This window comes from Epinephelus fuscoguttatus, linkage group LG6 (assembly GCF_011397635.1).
Source record: "Epinephelus fuscoguttatus linkage group LG6, E.fuscoguttatus.final_Chr_v1".
NCBI classification, from domain to species: Eukaryota; Metazoa; Chordata; class Actinopteri; order Perciformes; family Serranidae; genus Epinephelus; species Epinephelus fuscoguttatus.
This window is the reverse complement of record NC_064757.1, coordinates 25,253,970-25,274,877: the sequence shown is the minus strand read 5'-3', so window position 1 is coordinate 25,274,877 and position 20,908 is coordinate 25,253,970. Positions and strand designations below refer to the sequence as shown.

General features: G+C 41.2%; 1 protein-coding gene across 5 annotated transcripts in view; it reads left to right on the top strand.

Annotated features, from left to right (window-relative positions):
• Nucleotides 1-20,908, top strand: part of pdlim5a (PDZ and LIM domain 5a) — an 81,971-nt gene that overhangs the window by 43,215 nt on the left and 17,848 nt on the right. The window contains exons 4-9 of one of the 5 annotated variants that reach the window (XM_049578689.1): nucleotides 4,805-4,847; nucleotides 10,841-10,866; nucleotides 12,043-12,063; nucleotides 12,179-12,196; nucleotides 12,636-12,808; nucleotides 13,040-13,076. In XM_049578689.1, coding sequence (XP_049434646.1) covers nucleotides 4,805-4,847; nucleotides 10,841-10,866; nucleotides 12,043-12,063; nucleotides 12,179-12,196; nucleotides 12,636-12,808; nucleotides 13,040-13,076 — 318 coding nt within the window. Of the gene's footprint in view, nucleotides 1-4,804; nucleotides 4,848-6,210; nucleotides 6,636-10,840; nucleotides 10,867-12,042; nucleotides 12,064-12,178; nucleotides 12,197-12,635; nucleotides 12,809-13,039; nucleotides 13,077-14,195; nucleotides 19,313-19,412; nucleotides 19,560-19,666; nucleotides 19,742-19,896; nucleotides 20,023-20,234; nucleotides 20,397-20,908 lie in introns of those variants that run through there. The other 4 variants (XM_049578690.1, XM_049578687.1, XM_049578686.1 and 1 more) reach the window with 4 other exon arrangements.

The following is a 20,908-nucleotide window of genomic DNA, read 5'->3' as shown; positions in this document are numbered from 1 at the left end:
AATTTACTGTAATGCATAAATGTTAGAGAAACTGTAAAGAGACTCAGAGGAGCGTCAATGTAATAATTTGGGGACATAAAAACAGAATATGCCATTTGAAAGATTTGACAAGAAGATCATACATTTAATAACCCTTTAGCTCTAGTTGTCTTTATCAGGGGAGGAAATGTAGATCAAGATGTCCTGACACTCACAGAATATGTGAATATGATAGATTCAACATCACGCAGAATGTGCTCACATATTAAAATACAGTTGTATCAAAAGCTCTGCAACACATGTTTACAATATTTCCTGCAGAGCTGGATGGCATTTTTGAAAGACGTCTCACTGTTTTCCCTTTAAATTAAAAAGTAATGGTTGGAGAGAGTGGAAACAGAACAGAGATAATAACAGCCCATGAAAGCAGGTTGTCAGTGTTTTTGCATTTCCCAAAAATCCATCAAAAATCAGACTATCACAACAATATATTTTTGCGCACGCAAACCCTGATGATCAAATATAAAAGACAAATAAACTGATTTTTAAATAACTTTAAAAAAAAAAAATATGGAAACATGTTTTAGCTCCATCATCGCAGCCACAGCCTGCACTCGGATGTGGTGAGGTATCAAAGCAAAACCAAAATGGCTGTCACCACAAAGACTGGCTGGAAAAACACAGACTCACAGTTACATGAACAGACCAAGAGCTCTGTTATATGATATAAAACCTCCATGAACATGAAACAGTGTAAAAGAAACGCAGACACGTACAGCCTGACAGTTAACATGGAACATGCAGGGATACAAATGCAAACGCAGAGAGCAGAGCACATGTTTTATAGCAGCTGCTCTTAAAGTATGAATCAGATTAAAGTGTTAGTCAGAAGAACACACACACACACACACACACACACACATGTACAGGTCAGTAAATGTTTCCATTCGGTGTGCAGGGAGGTAGACGTAATGTCATGTTTGTCACCGTGACACTGTCAGTGTCTTTATTGCATCCACTTACTCTCTGACCCTCACACATTTGAGCTATGGAGAAACATTCCTCTGGCAAAGTGTTTGAAACGGCGCAAAGTCCTGTTGTTCCTCCGCTGTCGTCAGCCCCCAACAAAAGCCCCATATTCTAGTGACATATTTTTATCCTTCCCGAATTTCAAAATGAAAATCAAATTTGGTTACTGCTGTTTTAATGCCAACAGTACCACGAATGCAGCATTTATTAAAAACATGTTTTCTGAGCCACAGTTGACACAAACAGCTACTTAGGCTTCAGGAAGATCAACCTGGATAGTTACAACCCTCGGAAGTTCTCCCAGAGTCCCAGCAACATAAAAGACATTTTAATAAACCAGTAGGTTGCTTGTTTGAAAGCCTAAAATTACCTTTCCCTGGAGAAATAGCTCTGAAAGCCTCTGAGTTAAAATGAACTCTGGTTCTCATTCACGTTCTAGCGGGCATCTTTTTTTTCCCTCCCTCTTACCATATGACCCCGACACATTTCCATGTTGGTGTTTCCAGTTTTAGCTGCAGTGTAATTGAGGCTACAGCACACAGGGATAATGGTGACGTATTTGAAATACCTACTTGATACCCTGGCGTTCCACTTCCTACTCGATGTGCCTCACACTTGTCCGTGTCATTGGTTGCGCAAGGGAGATCATTACTGTCCTCAGATCAGCTTTGATGTCAGTAAATATTTTGTTGTCACCCTAATTGGATACTTGTTGAACTATTTACAGTATAGTGTGTCCATGGAAACCCACAAGCTAGGTGTACTGCTGATACAGTGCTACTGAGACAAAAAACAGGTGAGATGTATTGTTTAAAATGATAACAGGAATGTCCTTAACGCTTTAGTAGATGCTCAGGAGGGATTCCTTTGCTTGTTGAGCGGGGGAGTCTCTACCTTAGTCTCCCCCATCTGGCAGCAGAAGTAATTTGATGCGTGCTTGCCACCTTTTCTTTTGCCTTTTTTTTTTTCACTTAAATCCTTACTTTGAACACTGAGATTCATTTTTTTTTTTGCTGGGGCATCCACTCCAGAAACTTCTCTTTGATGCTTCACAGGATTTTACACCATAACTTACACCTAGCTGCGGCTCTGTCACCAGGGTTCCTTCCCCCTTCCTTTTTATACCACCATGCTGTGGCCAGAGGCATTAGGTTGTCCATCCTGTCACTAACACGATATCTCAGGAATGCCTGGAAGGCATTTCTTTTTGGCACAAATGACCACCTGGACTCAAGGATGAACTGATTAGATTTTGATGGATAAAGGTCAAGGCTATTGTGACCTCACAAATCAAGTTTCCAAAATTTCACTATTTAGGATTCTATATTGAATATAATGATACAGTGTTGATATTTTATATCCATATGGTCAAAGGTCTTCACTGTGACATCATACTGCTCTGCAAGAACATTTTTCTGAACATTATTTGATGTCATAACATTCGGTCAGATACTAATTTACTAGTTTCCTATTTTAGATGCTAGCGTCTTTGCAGCAACATCCATATTTGTAGTACTGTCTAATGTCATAGCTAAATATGAGTCTGGACAAACATGGATGCAAATTGAAACTTGACTGGTTGGCGAAGGCTTACAATAGTGAGGTGGTAATTCTAGTTCAGTCAGGAACACTTTAGTCAAAGAAAACTTTATTTCCATTTGCAGTGTTATATTTGGCGGCATGGCTCTGTTCTGGGGCCTCACTGCCTTTCCTCAGGCCTAGGCAGAAAGCATCTTCCACGAGCTTACGTGGAAAACCAAAGGCAGAGAGAGCACAAATCTCTGCCCTTCCATGTGCAAACGACAAAAGTCTAAGGCAGAGAGGGCAAACCTCCCTGCCCTTCCATGCACCTACATGGAAAGCCTGAGGCAAGGAGAGTGCCTGGGAACAGAACAGAGCAGCATCAATGACAAACAGAAATGACATTGATAAGTCAGACACAGCATGAAAAGGAGGAGCTGGGGTGGAGGCAGGTTGCAAAGCAGTTTGCAGAGGAAGCAGCAACAGTAGGCAGGCTAGAGCAGTTTAAATAGGGCGCCCTGAATGAGATTAACCAATTGGTTGCATAGAAAGGAATCATGTGATCTATCAGCTGACTCCCTTCATCAATCAGCTGCTCCATCAGTTGATTGAGCTGTTTGAGATCAGCTGATGTAGCTGGGACGTGAGCTGAACTTGACATCATGCTGTGCCTGAACTAACGCTATGCACAATTTTTAATTCTTTATTTCAAACTGTCAACATAGTATCAGAAGAAACATCAGAATCATGCACATACAAATGAAAAGCAGTGCAAAACAGAAAAAGACAGCAAAACCGAAACAAATGTAATGTCAAAGAATAAATGAATAAAAGTGGTTGGTTCACATAAAATGTATCATTTCTAGCACACCTGCATAGAAATGTGACACCACAGTGCAGTATATTGAGAAATACAGAAAGTTTCTCTAGAGGCTTAATCAGTGTGAACTGCTTTGGCAAGAGCTACAATGTGACATAAGTTTATTCACATATAAACTCCTAATCCCCTCTTCTTTACTCTGAGTGTGAAACCCTAACCACAATCAGGGTTCTTTAAACATTCCCATCTCAGAGGATTTTATCAGTAAACATTTTTGTCGGCAGATCACAGCGTGGAAGATGTTAAGCTCAGACCTGCTCATCATTCTCCTCCAAAGTTCTTCAAACTTTGCTTGAGAGTTACATCTGACTGTGATACAATAGTTTAATGGCAAGATGCCTATTTTGCTTCAGGTGTTGAAATCATCTCAGATCCTCATGTGTCGATGGAGCAGAACGGCATTATCAGAACACTGTTGGCAAACGACTGAGGAACAAGAGGCAGGGAAGACGAAGCCATGCGCACAAGTAGCTCTCTCTGACTGATGTGTTTTCAGCTACTACAAGGCTGTCGGTTCAAATTTGCAGAGGTGAAGGACATGAACCTCCCTCTGGAAGTTTCGAGAAGGGCTGCTCTGAGAGGAATGCGGGGTGGCTCATTCACGCGTCTTCGGTTACTGCACAGCTTACTTAAACTTTACCTTACGTTAACTCTTGTATTTTCCCCTTTATATCACGCTATCATCACGCACCGCTGCAACCATTCATTTGTTCCATGTGTGTATCTGTTTCCTTTATATGAATGACTTAAGAGAAAAGAGGGAAGATTGATCCATAACTGCTGTAAATGATTGTTTTAGTTAATGTTGTATTGAGTAGTGTGCTATTCCATCAATATCCTTTTAAACCAGCCAAATAAAAACACTGTAAACAGCTGAAAATGATCTCTTATCACCTCTGACTCACTTCAACAGTGTGGGTAGTTGCAGGCATGTTCCTCAGATGACCTTTAGGTGAGCTCATGGCATCAAGAGTATCAAAGACCAAGAGTATCAGATTGATACAAGACTTTATAAGCTAAAAACAGCTGCCTTAAAAAACACACAGGCCACACTTTTTTTAACCCTTGCAAGTTAAGTTTCATAGACACACAGATGCAAGGTGACTGTCCTCATGGGCCTCTATGCTGAGAGGTCAAGTGTAGTCATACTTCACCATAACCACAGTTTCTCCGAACCTCAGTAAGATCTTAATATTTTACAGTAAAGCCCGAGCTATTTTACCCACATGGTGTTAGCTGAAAGTCATTTAAATCTGCTATGAGAATGCATTTTCAGATATCAGAAATTTTAAAGAAAATGTTGGAATGAAAAAGAATTGTGCAGTCATAACTCATGCACTGTCTCTTTCTGCTCTCTCTCTCTCTCTCTCTCTCTCTCTCTCTCTCTCTCTCCAGGGCCCCCAGTGTTACAAAATCTCCTCCTCCTGTGGCACCAAAGGTACTGTTACACAGCATGTCACTGAAACGACAGAACATTTTATACACTTCATTGCACAGCCTGTCTATTTGTAGAAACAAAGCAATCATAAAATGTTACTATGTGATGAACACGAGGCACGCCAGGTGACAGATAGATACATTTTTAAATAATGTAATTTGTAATTTCAGAATAATGTAATTGTTTTGTAATCTGTGGAGTTACTTTTGAAGAGGAAACAGAAACTTGTGACATGAAAAGCTATTAAATCAGTGACTGATTGCATATAATAAAAGAGAAAGGGAAAACTAAATCACCTGGGGTACCAAGTGCTTTAACTACATTTCTGTAGTTACTACACCCTTCTGAAACGATGCCATGCACACAAATTTTGCTGCACGAAAACCACCACTGTCTTGACTTTTAGTAATCATGTTTTTTTTATGCTGCTACATGTTTTTTATTTTAAATGACAATTCAATATACTGATGCTTCTCTATTCCCAAAACGATCATAGATCACATTTACAGGAACTAAACTGATTGATTTTTTCCAGCCATTCTTAAATTGAATCAAACTGTATTGTATGGACAGATTATAAGCTTTGACTCTTAGACTCTGATCACACAGAAAGTGTTTTAGCAGCTGGAGGAGTTTTTGTGTTGTGACGTGCCTCACGTTTTTGCCGGAGCGCTCTGAACTCCTTAAGTTAAAAAACTTCAACTGAGAGCGCCTCACATCCTCTCAGCTTTTTTCCCCATTGTCCAATCGGATGATTTGAGAGGCGGCCCTCTGTGGTGGTCATAACAACAAGTTAGCAGTTGCTAAACAATGGAGGAGAAGCTGGTGGTAGCGGTTGCTTCATACCCAGAGCTATACAGCCTAATGATAGACAGCAGGTTGTCAGATTGCTCCCAAGTCATCCTAAAATATGCCTGGAAATGGCCGTCATGGATGCGAAGCTCCTGGACCAACTGGTGGTTCTCCTGTGATCCACCATCATATTAGGGTCTCATGTACCCACACAGATCTCCGTTTCACTGTGCCCAACAAACTATTTACTGACAGCTTCTCACCCTCAACCAGAGCTACAGCAGGTACCCTCTGCCTGTCCATTTTTGTAACAAGCAACTAATGACAATAAAAAAAAACGAAGGAAGTGTTTGTTTTTTTTTCACTAGTGGCATTTAATTTTAAAAAAAGGTGGTGCGGTGCGTCTCATGTTTTGCAACCTGTAAAACGCTTTCTGTGTGATCGGAGTTTTATACAGCATAAAGCCTGTGGTACAAACACAAAATACGACCTGAGAGGCATCAGTGTAGCGTGTGCTGTGTTGTGATTTGTTTTTCGTTTGTATTTGCATGCTCTTCTCTCATGCCGATAGGACAACAGATCAGACATCATAAAACCAGTGGCCCTCACCCATCCCCCTCCACCATCTCACCCCCACCCTCACTCCTCCAGCCCCTCTACCATCCACTACAACAAGGCCCCTCGACCTTTCGGGTGCTGTGCAGAGAGTGGGTACCCTCCCTCACAGTCACCTTCCACTCCCTTCATCCCATCCCCAACCTCTGCCTTCACTCCTGCCTCCTCCCAAACTAGCTCTCCTCCTCCCCCTCCTCCTCCTGTCTCTGACCCATCCTCTTCCTCCTCCTCCTCCCCGCCTGTCCTCGTTGCGCCCCAGCCATCAGTGTATAACACACCGATCAACCTCTACTCCACTGAGAACGCTTGTGAGGTGGCCATGGGGCAGAGGCGGGGCCTGTTGGAGAGTCAGGGTGGAGCCTTGCCTTTGCAGTTTAATGGGTGAGTGGCGTTCTCTCCAGCCAATCAAACAAATGAATCACTTCTCTGCATTTTTATCTCCCTACAACTTTCTCCGTCTTGGCTCTGTTCAAGCTGTCGAAAGGACGAGATGCTCCATGACCTCTCAAATGTCTGCTATAAAATTTTTAGTGTTATCCATCTTGTGTCACAGTTTATGTTTCTGATTGAAAACTGTTTATTCCATGCGGCTCACCAAACTTGGAATGTTGACATCTTTTCAAAGTTCTTCCACATCATTAAATCAGACTTACATGTCTGTTTGGTGTTTAGACGAGAAAAACATACTGCTGCACACTGTATCGAGATCTGTGGTTTGACTCAGCAAGACAAGCCTAATTATGATGCCTCCGTTTGTGAGTGTTGTTTATTAGTGTTGAAAAGTGACAGTCACAACTTGGCAACGTGCTGCTGGTTCAGTATAGCATACAAATGTCAATAAACGAAAATATATTGCCAGTTCCTTGTGTACTGTGTCATGTTCGAGAACTTTAATTACCAGTCTGGAAACATGGATATGTAAGCAAACTAAAATGGGTTAATGTTTGTTGACTGTAGGAACTTGAGAAGGGAAAGTCTTCATGATAGATATTTAATAGTTGGGTTCTTGTGAGGAGCTCTTGCATTCTTGTCAAAATAATGGAACATAGGCCTAATGAAACATAACTCATACAAAGTGAATGAGAGTAGAACAGACATTGAACTGTTTTCTGAGGTTATTTGACCAATACAAAATAAAATGGTGATTGTTGTTAGTTTTTTATGGTGACAACACACCTCAGTAGGACCGAAAAATGTGTCACACTTACTAGTTTGAGGACTGTTTTGGCCTATTCTTACATCTATTTTCCTTATTAAACAGAAAAATACAACTATACACCAAACCCCAGTTTCTTTCTTTCATTCACCAAACTAAGAATATTGCTGGCCTCATGGTAAAACACACTTGATTCAAACTTGAGAGAAACTAAATAAAACTCACAGAAACCATTGTGGTTAGTCTTGTTAGTTATCTAGTTAGTAGGGCTGCCCCTGGCTAAGAAATTTCCTAGTGAACCAACATTTAGGGTCATTAGTCGACTAGTCGTCCGCATGTTTACGATATTAATTTAATCATTAAATGATATATTTTGGGCGGGGCAACACAATGGTTTGAGTTGAAGGTGTGAGAAAGAATAGTGTCAGTAACATTGTTAACACTGTGCTACATTACAGAGAAATACAAAACCGTACTAATGAACCTTCATTAATATAGGCCTATATTTTATCTACAAGTGCACGTCACACACTGAGCAAGCCACCTGTTAATGACGCTGTCGGCAAAGCAGTAATGATTGTGCTAAGTGGCTAATGGCCATGTAGCTACTGACATGTTTCAGATGATACGTCATGTTTGTGGTCGACCAATGAAGATGAGTTTACATATCACCTTGGGTTCGTCCTTCACCTTCTCAAAATGATGCCACACTTTGGATTTCCTGTCATTAACTAGCCTGTGGAATAACCGCAGGTACCAGCCCTGGAGATTAGGGGCCGTACACATGCCGCGTCTTTACATTACATCATGTTTCAATAAACATGTAATTAATTGCAACAAGAGACAAACAGAGAAAAAACAATTACAGTCATATTTTTAAAAGTAACCGTGAAAGCAAATTTCCTCTGTAGAAAACATTAAAGAATAGGCCTACATCTGAATCTGACAGATTGCTTATTTGAAATCTACTCCACTGATCATTTGGTCACTAGGGCAAAATCTCATCTCAGTGAATTCAAGAATTTATACGGAAGTTTACACTGACATTAGCTTGCTACACTGGTTGGCAAAGCTACCCATAGTAATGGCCACTGCTCATGACCATGCTACCATGCTGCTGCTACACTGATTTGAATGGGAATGTCCTTCTACTCTTAATCTGTTCCTATGTCATAAGCTTTTGAAAGGCTGGAAGTTTGGCTTTTTTAACATGAAATTTACATTAAATTTTGTAAAAGATTAGAGATAAAATAATTACAAATATGTATGGACAAAGTAAAACATCCCCAGCATGATGGCTTTTCACTGATATTAACACATATCAACTTACTGCCATGAGATAAATCAAGCAGTTCTCACTCTCCTACTCTTTGTGAGCGCATTTTTGTTGTTTTCTGTTTCCAGTTTTCATGAATCATTCATAATATTCTATTAAAACACATCTTTGCTTACACCCCTCCTGCTGTATTTTGTATTGAGGTCAGGTGTTTGAAGGCAGCGCAGCATCTAAAACATTTTCGTGGTTCCTAGCGCTTTAAGATAATAATAACTACTCAGTGCTCACTCAGCGCCTCTCTTTACATAACTCCCACCATCATCTTTTCCCCCCGTCTGTTTCTGTCCGCATCCCCGTCTCTCCTCTCTCCAAAGGCATAGTGAGTATAACTATGCTGTGATGCTATGACTAAGCTGTGTATATATAGCCTGCATCGGTAACTGGATCGGTGTGGCATTCTCTTGTAGCAAATCAGTCAGTCAATGAAGGTTTCAGCCTTGAATCCATGTAGATTTACACATACGCTGTGTCTCTTCACAGACTAACACACCTTTGTCATGCCACATTTTTCATTCATTCCTTCATTTATTCTCTTAGTGATCCATCTCAAAACAAAACAAGAGGGTGGATGTTTTTGATTTTATGACCTCAAGACACCAACTGGACTGAATATTCTCTTTTTCTGACTCATAATTTCTACATTTCATGTTTACACTCTGTGTGTGCTCTTTTCTGTGGGCAAAACTCTGACTAAAGGATTCGTGGTTTCTCTCTCGGTGACGCTCAACAGACACCAGCGATCTGCACAATATAATCTTACAGCCACGCACAGACACACAAGCTGCCTTTCAGTTGGGAACATAGCCTTCCCCAAGTATCTCATACGTCATTTGATATCATGGGATACTTTAATAAAGCAAGATCTGGATCTGCCTTTAGTAGTTTAGGGCTTTGACTTGCTTTCTTTACATGAACTTTTCTATCTCAATGTTCTTTTCACCTTTTTGAATCCTATTTGCTTTTATTTCCAGTGATGAACTGTTCTGAAACTACAAACAGGGTTCGGTATTGAAAAGTATGGAATTCGATTTGACTAATTTCCAAGACTGGATAAGTAAGGAAAACAGAAATAGTATGAAAAAATGTTTGTGTTTCCAGGCTATTGCCCATATTCTCATTTTTATTTGAATTACAAAGGCAGCCAGCACAATTAAACACATTATCTTTTCTGCGTAAGTAAACCTTTATGGCTGCGTTCATCGTCATTTTCATGGACACAGTGAATAAACAGGGCTACACAGATAAGTGAAACCTAAACTATTTAACTTTTTAATATTATTTTTTTGGCTTTTTGCCTTTATTTGAAAGGACAGATTAGTTGGGAAAAGAGATGACATGCAGCAGAGGGCTGCAGGTTGGAATCAAACCTGCAACTGTTGCAGCAAGGACATTGCCTTTGCCACAGGATGCCTTCTCTTACCCACTGAGCTACTGGGTGCACCATTTAACGTTTTTTTCCAACTCACTTTCGGTTCTTATTTATACTGTAAAAGAGGCTAAAATATGTGGGGACAACAATGATATGGTGTTATTAATTCAATATGTTGAGGGGGGAAAAGAGAGCATATGTAGCAGTGGTTCATTTCCTTACTCTTTGTGCAGAGATGTTTGACAGTGAAACATCGTCCAACTTCCTGTGTAGGAGTATGGACTGAACAGCTACAATGAATAAATGCTGTTTTCTGACAGCTGGCTTGACAATGCCAAAAAATTATATAAATAATACAATTTAAACTACTAGCTATTTGTACTTAGATGACACATATGGTCTGGAAAATCCACCAAGAAGTCTGGAAGTATGAGTCTGGAAAAGGGTCATCCACAATAGAGGTTAACATACAGGTTCAGGTTCATACAGTTAGTTTCTTCTGTTATCTGTTAATTCAATTTTTATTTCTTGCTGAAGGGACAAAGTGAGACAACATGCATGTTTGTCCTTGCATTGTGCTTGCCTGTTTTGCATGCTGTAAATGTGTGCTTCGTTTCAGAGGGGATTTTTAAATGACAGCTTTCAATGGTTTTACCAGAATTTGGACATGTCAGTGTTCTCTGTCTTTCTCTCTTCCTTTCAACCCTTGTTCTTCTGCTTTGCAGACTGGAGCACCTCCTCAAGTCACAAAGTTAGTCTCTGAAGCATGTCAGGTTATGAGTGTTCGACTGCCTGCCTTCTGTTTTTTACTCATTCACCTCTCTCTGTACCTGTGTGTCTACTTTCTCATGGCAGCTGCATGCATATGCTTATGATTTTACTGCAGAGCATGATTCATGGTGGTTATGTTTTATAGTTCAGTTAGCTTATTTGTCATGTTTGAATTATGCGAGAACTGCTGCACACATGCATTCAGCTAATTAAAATGGAAAGATTTTTGTGAGACACAATGCGCTGAGGCTGGAGCCTATCCCAGCTGACATTAGGCAAGAGGCAGGGTACATCCTGGACAGGTCGCCAGACTACTACAGGGCTGACACATAGAGACAGACAACCATTCACACTCACATTCACACCTACGGACAATTTACAGTCACCAATTAACCTGCATGTCTTTGGACTGTGGGAGGAAGCTGAGTACCCAGAGAAAACCCACGCTGACACAGGGAGAACATGTACACACACGCAAACATGCAAACATTATCGGACACTTCCAGTATAACTGTAAGTGTGTTCTCACATAGAGCCGTCAACACTCCCACACCCACATAGCTGCTGCTGTGACAAGAACGTGTTGAGAGACACTCATAAATCAGTCTATTCAATGTGCTAGGTGAGTGTGTTGGTGTGTGTGTGTGTGTATTTATAGGTGATTTATTGACAGCGGAGACTGAACAGTCTTCAATGCCCCTCTGTGTGTATGTGAGTGTGTTTGCCCTGAGAGTTGATTTAGTGACAGCCAATTAGTAACGAACCTGTCAGCACTCTGTTGCCAAGGAACGCCGTTCCATATTTACTGTTCATGCACTCACAAAAACACACACCACAGTGTTAAATTATAATCATGCTGCAATCAAATTTTCCTTTACCATTTATAAAATTCTCCCTCTGTTTTTTTTTTTTCTTTCCAAACTCTCCAAATTGTGCATGGCTTTACCTTTATAGAAACCCAGACAGTCCAGTAGCCCCACCGTGTGGCTGAAAACAGAACTGACTTGTCTCCATGGATATTTTGGCTCCATGTTTTGCATGCTTGGGTGTTGTGGCATATGGTTTTCCATCTATATTCTACTACCTTTAAACAAGAATTTCATTAATTCTTCAAACTTGTATCTCTTCTTCTTCCTCTGCTTTACTCCCCCTTAAGTGGACCTCACAGTATTCTGAAGTAAGTCTTTGTCTCTTTATGTCTGTTATGAATGTTGTTGTTCTACTTTGCCCTGCCTTTATTCAGTCTGTTTCCTTTTTCCTCTGTCTTGTTTTTTCTGTCATTGGTTTTCAAGAAAACCTCAACCACCAAGGTATCAGATTGGTTCAGACCTTTAACAAAGTGCCGTGGGATTTCCCCCATTTTTCATCTAATAAATCTAATAAACATCGTAGGTGATTTTTTTCACAGTGTGCCACATTTCCACCTCATGTAACCTGCAGTCTAAAAATATTGATAATACCATTCCTCTAACTGCTTTATTGTGTGGTAAATAATGTGAATACATGTACATCAGTTTAAATCCTTAAAATGATCCTAAAATGACTAAACGGCTTTGTCTCACAGCCCACTCTGACGGACAGAGCTTACTTACGGTAGTCGAGTATAAAATGTTTCATTGGATCCCGCAACATTAAAAGTTTTACATTTCACTTTAATAACCTCTAAGGAAATGACATCAGTCTCCATCTTTATTACTTTCAAAGTATATTTGCTGATGTCATCCATCTTCTTCTACCCCGTCCTTCCAGAGTTCCCAGGAAGCACATTGTGGACACAGACATCCATTTTTACCATGTGCCCACTCATGCTGATGCCAGCAGGAAGCGCATAATGGAGGATACAGAGGACTGGCGCCCTCGCACCGGCACCACCCAGTCCAGATCTTTCAGGATTCTGGCTCAGATCACCGGTACCGAGCGTGGTACGTTACTGACACAGTAATGATCTTTGCAAAGTCATCACAGTCGTGCACCTGAACACATATGAGCACAGGGCTCCATAGAGCAAACAAACACTGCGAAACCACTGTAACATTTATTTCTGAATCAAAAGATCAATAAAGTGCTTTCAGATTAATTATAAATAAAAGCTAAAGACCACATTACTTTTATTGTATTGTTATGTAATGGGCTTTCTGTTCTTTCGCTTGCAGCTCAAGATGAGGAAACTGACGCAGCCAAGAAGTCAAAGTAAGTGCTCCGAAACTGCTGACTGTGGTTTTAACAGTGCCAGGCTCCCTATCATCGGCTTTGTTTGTTGCTGTGTGTTTAAGTGCATTGTGTGGAGTAACAATACATTTCATGCTGTTATATGATTGAACCAACACAGTAAGGTAACTCTGACATGTAAAGGAAGAGCACCAGTAAATGGAGCAGCAGTAAATCTGACTGCAGATCACTGTGGCACAGTTCTGGCAATTGTACTGATGCTGTGTTCTTCCTGTCTAGACGGCAGAGAAAGGATCACATTTGAGCCATTAAATCAAAAGCCAGACCTCTGTGCGCTGTGCAGTGTCCATATTTTTAGTCACTCCAAAAGTTCAGAAAGCACTTTTGATTAAATTCCCCTCTGAGATTGCTGGAAGTTGATTTTAAACGCTGTCATGTTGGTAGCTGGAAGTGTTCTCACCTGTGTTATGGTTTGTGCGTTTGGTTGTGAGTGTGACAGCCTTACAGTGCTGCATGCTATTATGACCTGTTGTGTCATTGACAGTCATGGCTAGACCGTTGGTGTTGTTCTCAGTGTGGTGTGATCCATCGGCTGTCCATTGCTCTTGGTTGGTTTGTAGCAAAACATGTGATCACCATGTGTTTGTGATCACCTGTGTTAACATGTGTACACTCCCACTGTCTGTGGGTGTTGGTGTGTGGCTTCATGGTTGAAATAATTCATCATTGCAGTCCATACCGGCCGCGACTCATGGGCTGCATTTTGACCTCCTGACACAGGAGTTCACTGTTCTCTGGATGTCTGTATCTCTGTCATTTCCTATTCTGATGATGACAGTGAAACTGCACATCTCCACTCCATCAATCATTCTGTGTGTATCATCAGCTTTGTGTTTGCTGCAGCAGCTCTTACCGTATCATCAGGCTTTTCTTGTGGCATGGCTGACAGTGTATCTCACTACATATTGCAGGGCGACTACTACATTTTTCCTAAATTATTTTTTTTCCTCTTGTTTGGTGTTTTTCTCTTCCTGTGACGGCAGAACGAACAAGACCACCATTCGGATGGTGATTGGTCCTAAGTACCACGAGCTGAGAGACTGGCACCATGGAGTGTCTGCTCGCACCCTCAATGTCCAGTAGACTGTGTGTGTGTGTGTGTGTGTCTATGTGTGAGTGTGTCTGTTGGTGTCTATGGGTGTGATTGTCTACCTGTGTGTGTGTGTGTGTGTGTGTGTGTGTGTGTGTGTGTGTGTGTGTGTGTGTGTGTGTGTGTGCGTGCGCACAATGTGTTTGACGTCTGTAGGTGGAACTGGAATAAAAGGTTGTGGACTGGTGGAAATAAAGCAAAGAAAACTGGAGTGAAAGTTTTCAAAGGAACTGTCAGAGTTTCTGTGTGTGTGTGTGTGTGTGTGTGTGTGTGTGTGTGTGTGTGCGCGCGCGCGCGCGTGCGTGCGTGCGTGTGCGTGTGGGCTTGTCCTTCCTTGTCCTTTATGTGGCTACACTACGCTGGCCTCATTCAGACCTTCAACTAAGTGTTGCTTTCGTGCTCCGCGACTCCACTGACTCCAACCCAACACATTCTCACTTCGACCTCGTCACACATAAGCATTTGGTCATGGACTTTCCACGTCCAGAAAGGTATCCTAGGTATGTTGTTGACGTTCTGGGACACTGTGTCAAGTTCTACCTGTTACATGTATTGCCTTCTTTCAAAATATACTTCCGTTTTCACAGGAAATTTACCGTTTACATACAGTCTCTTTCAAAATAAAAGTACAACATCAGTTTTTTTTTCTTCCACAGCAAAAATACATGGTTAGGTTTAGGAAAAATTTACAGGGTTTGGCTTTAGAATCTTATGGGAGGCAAACACCACTCTCTTGGGTGAAAGTCAGTGTTTTTTGGACCCGTCACCAGCCCCAGTCGGACTTTTGCCACCTTAACTTTCATCCTTGTTCTGCCGCGTTTACCCCTGATGCTGCAACTGGCCGCGTATCATGTGTTAAAAGACACCATTTTTTTTTGTTGGTTTGTGACGCCACAAGTCACTGCCCAAGCGCCAGATTTTGACGACTTAGGAGTGAGATTGGGCTCTCCGACCCTAAAAGTATATTGTTGATGTGTAAATACTCACTTTTATTATTGTGTTCGTCTCATGATACCTCATGAATTTGGGTTTGGTTAAAGCATTTGGATGCTCCTTTCTGTGTATACAGAATGAAAGAGGAGGTATCTGCAGACTAATACACACTAAAACATTCATTTGGATGGTTAGGATGAAGCATTGAGCCAAAAAAAGAAGTGTTACCAGCTGAGTCTTTGGCTACGTTACTACTGCAAACAGCAAAAGTGTCAAACGTCAGATTTTTCATGTGTCCCTAAGTCAGATACAGGTCTGATTTTTTTCTGCAATGCGACCTCTGAGTCTGAACAGTCATATTGTAATTTATGGGACTTTCATGCTACACTAGATCGGCGTTCGTCACAATTCTGTGCTAGCAGGAGTCACTTGGTAAATACAAACACATTATCAACATTAGACATCCTGAAATTCTAGATGAAAGCTGTTTCAGTGAAGCCATTCACGTCACGATTTCTCCACTCCTACCCCCGACTCCACATCCACACACATCTCTGTACAGAAGTGGCAGCCATTGCTCCTCAGAAAGCCATAATTAAATACTTAGCTCTCTTTCTCGTCATCCTTGTCCTTGTTATCATCTGCTCACGCTGGCTCACGCTGCACATTTACTCACCCTAAACACTGACTTTAGTGGCCTCCATGTTTGCTTCTAGCATGTTGTGTGTAACGTCTTTATAATTGTTCTTTTGCGCAAGCCAGTCAGTCCAGAACCGTGACCAGCTCACTAAAGTCTGATCTGAGTATTAAATCCAAATTGAGTACTAAGGCTTGCATCAAATAGTCCTAACAAATTAAAACATGCAGCTGTCAGTCTGTATCTCTGCCTATCTCAGACTTCACTACACTACACACACAGTACAGATACTGACTTTACATACTGATAGAGACAGCACACAGGACCAGTTCCTACGGTAATGAGAAAAGGCGAGCAGCTCAGGTGGCCTGCTGAGAGTTGTACCGACAACATTTTATGAATCATTCATTCTGTGTTCATTCTTAAACACAGAACAACATGATGACACTCGGAAATCACAGGAATTCAAATGTATAACCAGACGAACCCGAGAGCCTGTTCTGTAAGTCTGCATACAGCTAATGAGAAAGACATGACTGACAAAACTGTCCCACTCCTCAGAAAAACACGTCATTACTACACCGTTGTTGTCTCATTGTCTTCTGTGATGTGGCCAAAGGGGAAAGTGTTTGGTTTGGAGAAGGGAGTCTTTTTCTGAGATCATTGAAAATAGCAAATTTGGGCTTAATCTGCATGAGAGTGCACCCAGTGCCTTAGACAGCTATGTATGTTCCTTCCTGTTACTTGGACTGTTGTGTAACTAAATGCTACAGAAGACACTTCAAACCTATTTAAAGGCTTTAATGGCTTGTTTACATCTGTTGTATCCGCTAGCATTGGAACTCTTTTATAGAAACTGTCTTGAAATATGGTGGCATCTGAAAAGTGGGAATAGATTTCAACTTGTCATGTGTGTATGTACAGTATATATAAACCAATAGCTTATATGCTCTGCAGCTTGGATGATACCAGACTGTGTAGATCGATGCTGGAAGACATTTGAATGGTAAAAGTAGGGCTGTACCGAATATTTCAAAGCTTTGAGGCCTCAAATTCTGAATTAACGTTTGAATGTTTTGCACAGTTTTTCTCCTTAAACACAGGTATTTCTGCACAGTTACAGATAAAGATTAGCTTCACTAATATTAGTAGTATTATTGTATTTGTAGAATTAGATTCCAGTGTTTCCAACTGTTGTGAAGTCCAGAAGTCCAAATGTATTGAAAATAGATAGATGTAATCATATCCAAAATTCACAACATATTTGTATCTAATGAAATATTCCTCTTCATTCTACAGTAGGCTCCTTTGTGACATTGTTATTGTGGTTACAGGCCCCATCTTTGGCACAATGAGTGACTGCTAGTCACACCGTATTTCTGCACTAAGCTGTTCAAATGTTGAGCAGAAAAAAATGCAAACACTTTAATTTAAATGCATTTCGGTAACTGCCTATCATGTTAGAGGTCATGGGGGGCGGGAGCCTATCCCAGCTGACATTGGGTGAGAGGCAGGGTACACCCTGGACAGGTCACCAGACTATCACAGGGCTGACACATAGAGACAGACAACCATTCACACTCACATTCACACCTACGGGCAGTTTAGAGTCACCAGTTAACCTGCATGTCTTTGGACTGTGGGAGGAAGCTGGAGCACCCGGAGAAAACCCACGCTGACACGGGGAGAACATGCAAACTCCGCACAGAAGGGCTCCCACATCATGGGGTTTGAGCCCCACAGCCCTGGATTTGAACCAGGAACCCTCTTCCTGTGAGGCAACAATGCTATCCACTGCATCACCATGCCACCTGTGCTTTTATTATTTCATCATAATTTTTTGCCCTTACTGGATTAGCCCGCTGCCTACATGTATTTATACTGACATAACCGATGACTTATATTCATAAAGAAAGTTGATTTAAAAAAAAAACAAAACTAATTCATTTAATTTGAATCTGACGACAGACGTGCAGCTTAATTTGAAAACCTCAGTAAAAGCTTTAAATGGAAAACAAATAGCATTCGGTACAGCCCTAGGTAAAAGGTATATGCAAGTACAGGAAGGCTCCTGTCAGCGAGGAGGTGGTTCAGCTTTGATGGTGTGCAAAGTGACTGTATAAATGCTATAATGGCTTGTAATGCGAAGGTATTATTTCGAGGGCCTTGCTATGTAAAATAATTCTCCAGTGCCTTTACATTTATTTCATCCCTAATGTTTACTTACTGCTGATTATTCTCACTTTAATAAGAGTTTGTTCTCTGTAGATCGTAATGGTGTTGCAGTTTGAAAACAGCTGAACATCTAGTGGCTGAAATTTATTTTGTGTGTTTTGCGTTTGGAAAAAAAAAATATCATTCTATATTGTAGCTAATAAAGTGATTACGTTTTTTTCTTGTTTCCTTTTTTCTCTGTCTCTGGTGTCCCTTTCCTTCTTTCCTATCTCCCCTTCTTCCTTAGTTCCTCCACTTTTTGCTCTTCCAGTTGTCTCACTAAATCTGAGACACTCAGTGGGAAGGTCAGGTATTTATTCAGCCGTCATGTATCCTCTTCACCTGTCACGTTAAATTGTCCCGCAACACAGTAGTCACTATGTATAAAATGGCAGTCGAATAAAAGCTCACAGGGACTAACTAACCACATCCAGTCTGTAGTGTACAAGTGTTTAATATAATTAATAATAATTTGATGTGTGACACAACAAACGTTAATAATGCACTGGGATTTTGCAAGCTACAACACTGATTTCACACACAAGCACATTTCCTGATCTTTTCCACATATCCACTATAACAAACTTCATCATCAGCCCAAATTATATATTTGAAATGCATTGACTGTTATCTGTTATCTGCCAGTGACAGATCCGCAACGCATCAATCCTCTGACCAAGTATTGGCTTCACTCTCAGCCTTCAGTAGACTGAATGATGCAGGAGCCACATCTGATCACATTGACCAACCAAGGCCACAAGCATCAGACTCATCAGCTAATCATAAATGGCCAGAAGAGGGCGCTACAGCCCCCGACTATGTCCTCATTCCCAAACCTGGCAGCCTCTTTGAATCTCAGCATGAAGAGAACAATACGTCATCTGCAGCACCCCTTCACTTGGTTGCCGTCCCAGTGATGTATTCGAGTTCTGTCGACATGTTTTGTCAAATACATCCGACCCATTTGTCTAACATGAACTATCCATTAGCTCCAGTGCTGGTGCCATTAACATACACAAGTTCAGTCCCAAGCCAGATCCCATCATCTCATGCCCAGAGGCCAGATGACACTTCCCTTGATGCAGTGTTTATGCCAGCCAACATCCCACAGTTTCTTGGATCGAATCCTGTTTATACCCAAACTCCAGCATCTTGTTTACCTGTTTCTAGTGTATTACCTGCTCAAGGGTTATACTTGTCACATGGTGGCGACCTCTCATTAGTCCAAAACCAAGCACCGGAGGCTTTGTCTGATCCTGTCCCAGCTGCTGCAGATAGTACAGCTACAGAGCCACCGAGCTTTCAACTGCCCACAGCTGAGAGGTACATTTAGCTTTGGATGTTTTATAAAAGCTCACAGGATAAAATGCATAACAAGTCCAAAACTATAATCTTCTCCTTTACTTCTGGTACCTTGGCCTAGCAGTTTCCCAGTGGCACCACTAGAGGGCAGCAAAGGCCCAGAAAAGTTGGAGTCCAGCAGGCGTTTGACTGATGATGATAAGGATGACCACAGATTGTATAGACAAGCTACCGCACAAACTCCATCTGACCTTTCTCCTCAACACAGGTGCTGCACAATAATTCTAAACTTGATGCACATCAAAGAAACTTTTCAGTGACAGGTCATTAAATTGCTTCTACTATCTGTCCAATCTGTTATGTCTGTCCCCTCAGTTTCAAAGTCCAGGTCAATACTGATCGAGCACATATATCAGCACGTCATCATGCACTTTCTACCAAACCAGTAAGGTACAGTGTTAGAAAGTTTACTTACATGTTGCAGGAACAACAAATTAGTTCACTTTATCAATAGAAACGATCTGACACGCTCATTGAAACAAAGTAGTTGTGATTGTTTTCTTTGGAGACATTTAATATCACTGTGGTTGTTTATTTGTGACTAGGAGAGAGCTCCTGTCAAGTCCTCTAGACTTCCTTCCCAGAGCAGCTCCCTGTCCCCCTCCTCTCACCCCCAGTGCTCCCAAACAGCTCACACAAAATACACAGCACCGCAATCCAGAGCAAGCGAGGTAAACAGAGTGTACCAGTGTTGTGTATGAGTGTGTATGCTTCACCATGAAAGTATCCGTCTGTATCCCCCTGCCAGTGACCTCTATCTTCAGGCTTTTAATTGACTACTTCTAAGACCTTTTTCTGTCTCACAATCGACATCATGGCTCTGTCACAAGTTCCCTTTCATCATCTGCCTCCTCTCTTCCTCAATGTGCCATCACCTTGTCAGAAAAACTTATCAGAGCAGTCCGTGGCCTCCTGAGAAGGCAGTGTCACAGTCCTTATTGGATGCCCTGCTCATCACTCCAGTAAGTCAAGCTCCGCCGCTACGCTTGAGGAAGAAGAAGAAGCGTCGTAGCGTCAGTGAGCTGCACCTGCCCAAGAACAAGAGGTAGACGGACAGACCTGGACAAAACTAGATTTTACTGTGTAACTACTGTGTCTGTTGCTTGAAAACTGAAAAGGACTGAGCACAATCACTATTAATCTGCATTCTTATGTTGTCATTGTTTTGGCTTCAACTTAAAGGGGAGCTATACCAATTTAAAATTCAAACATGTTATATTCATAGGTAAAAGACAGCCAAAGCACATTACTAAACATGAACAACTCTCTCCCAAATCCAAAACTAGAGTGCTAAACCTCAAATTTGTGATATCATAAAGTGTAAAGTCTGTAGCTGCTCCATAGACGATGAATTTAAAGACATTATAGTTGACACTGAGAGCTGCTAGGGGAACGTTCTGAGTATATGGGTACATTTTCAGTTTCAGAGCTGAGAACACTACAATAGAATAAAGCTCATTTGGGTATTAAAAAAGAAAACAAACATTCTGTGGATCCATAAAATCAGACTCCCATTCATTGCCTTGTGACAATACAAGTTTGAGAACTACTCCTCTG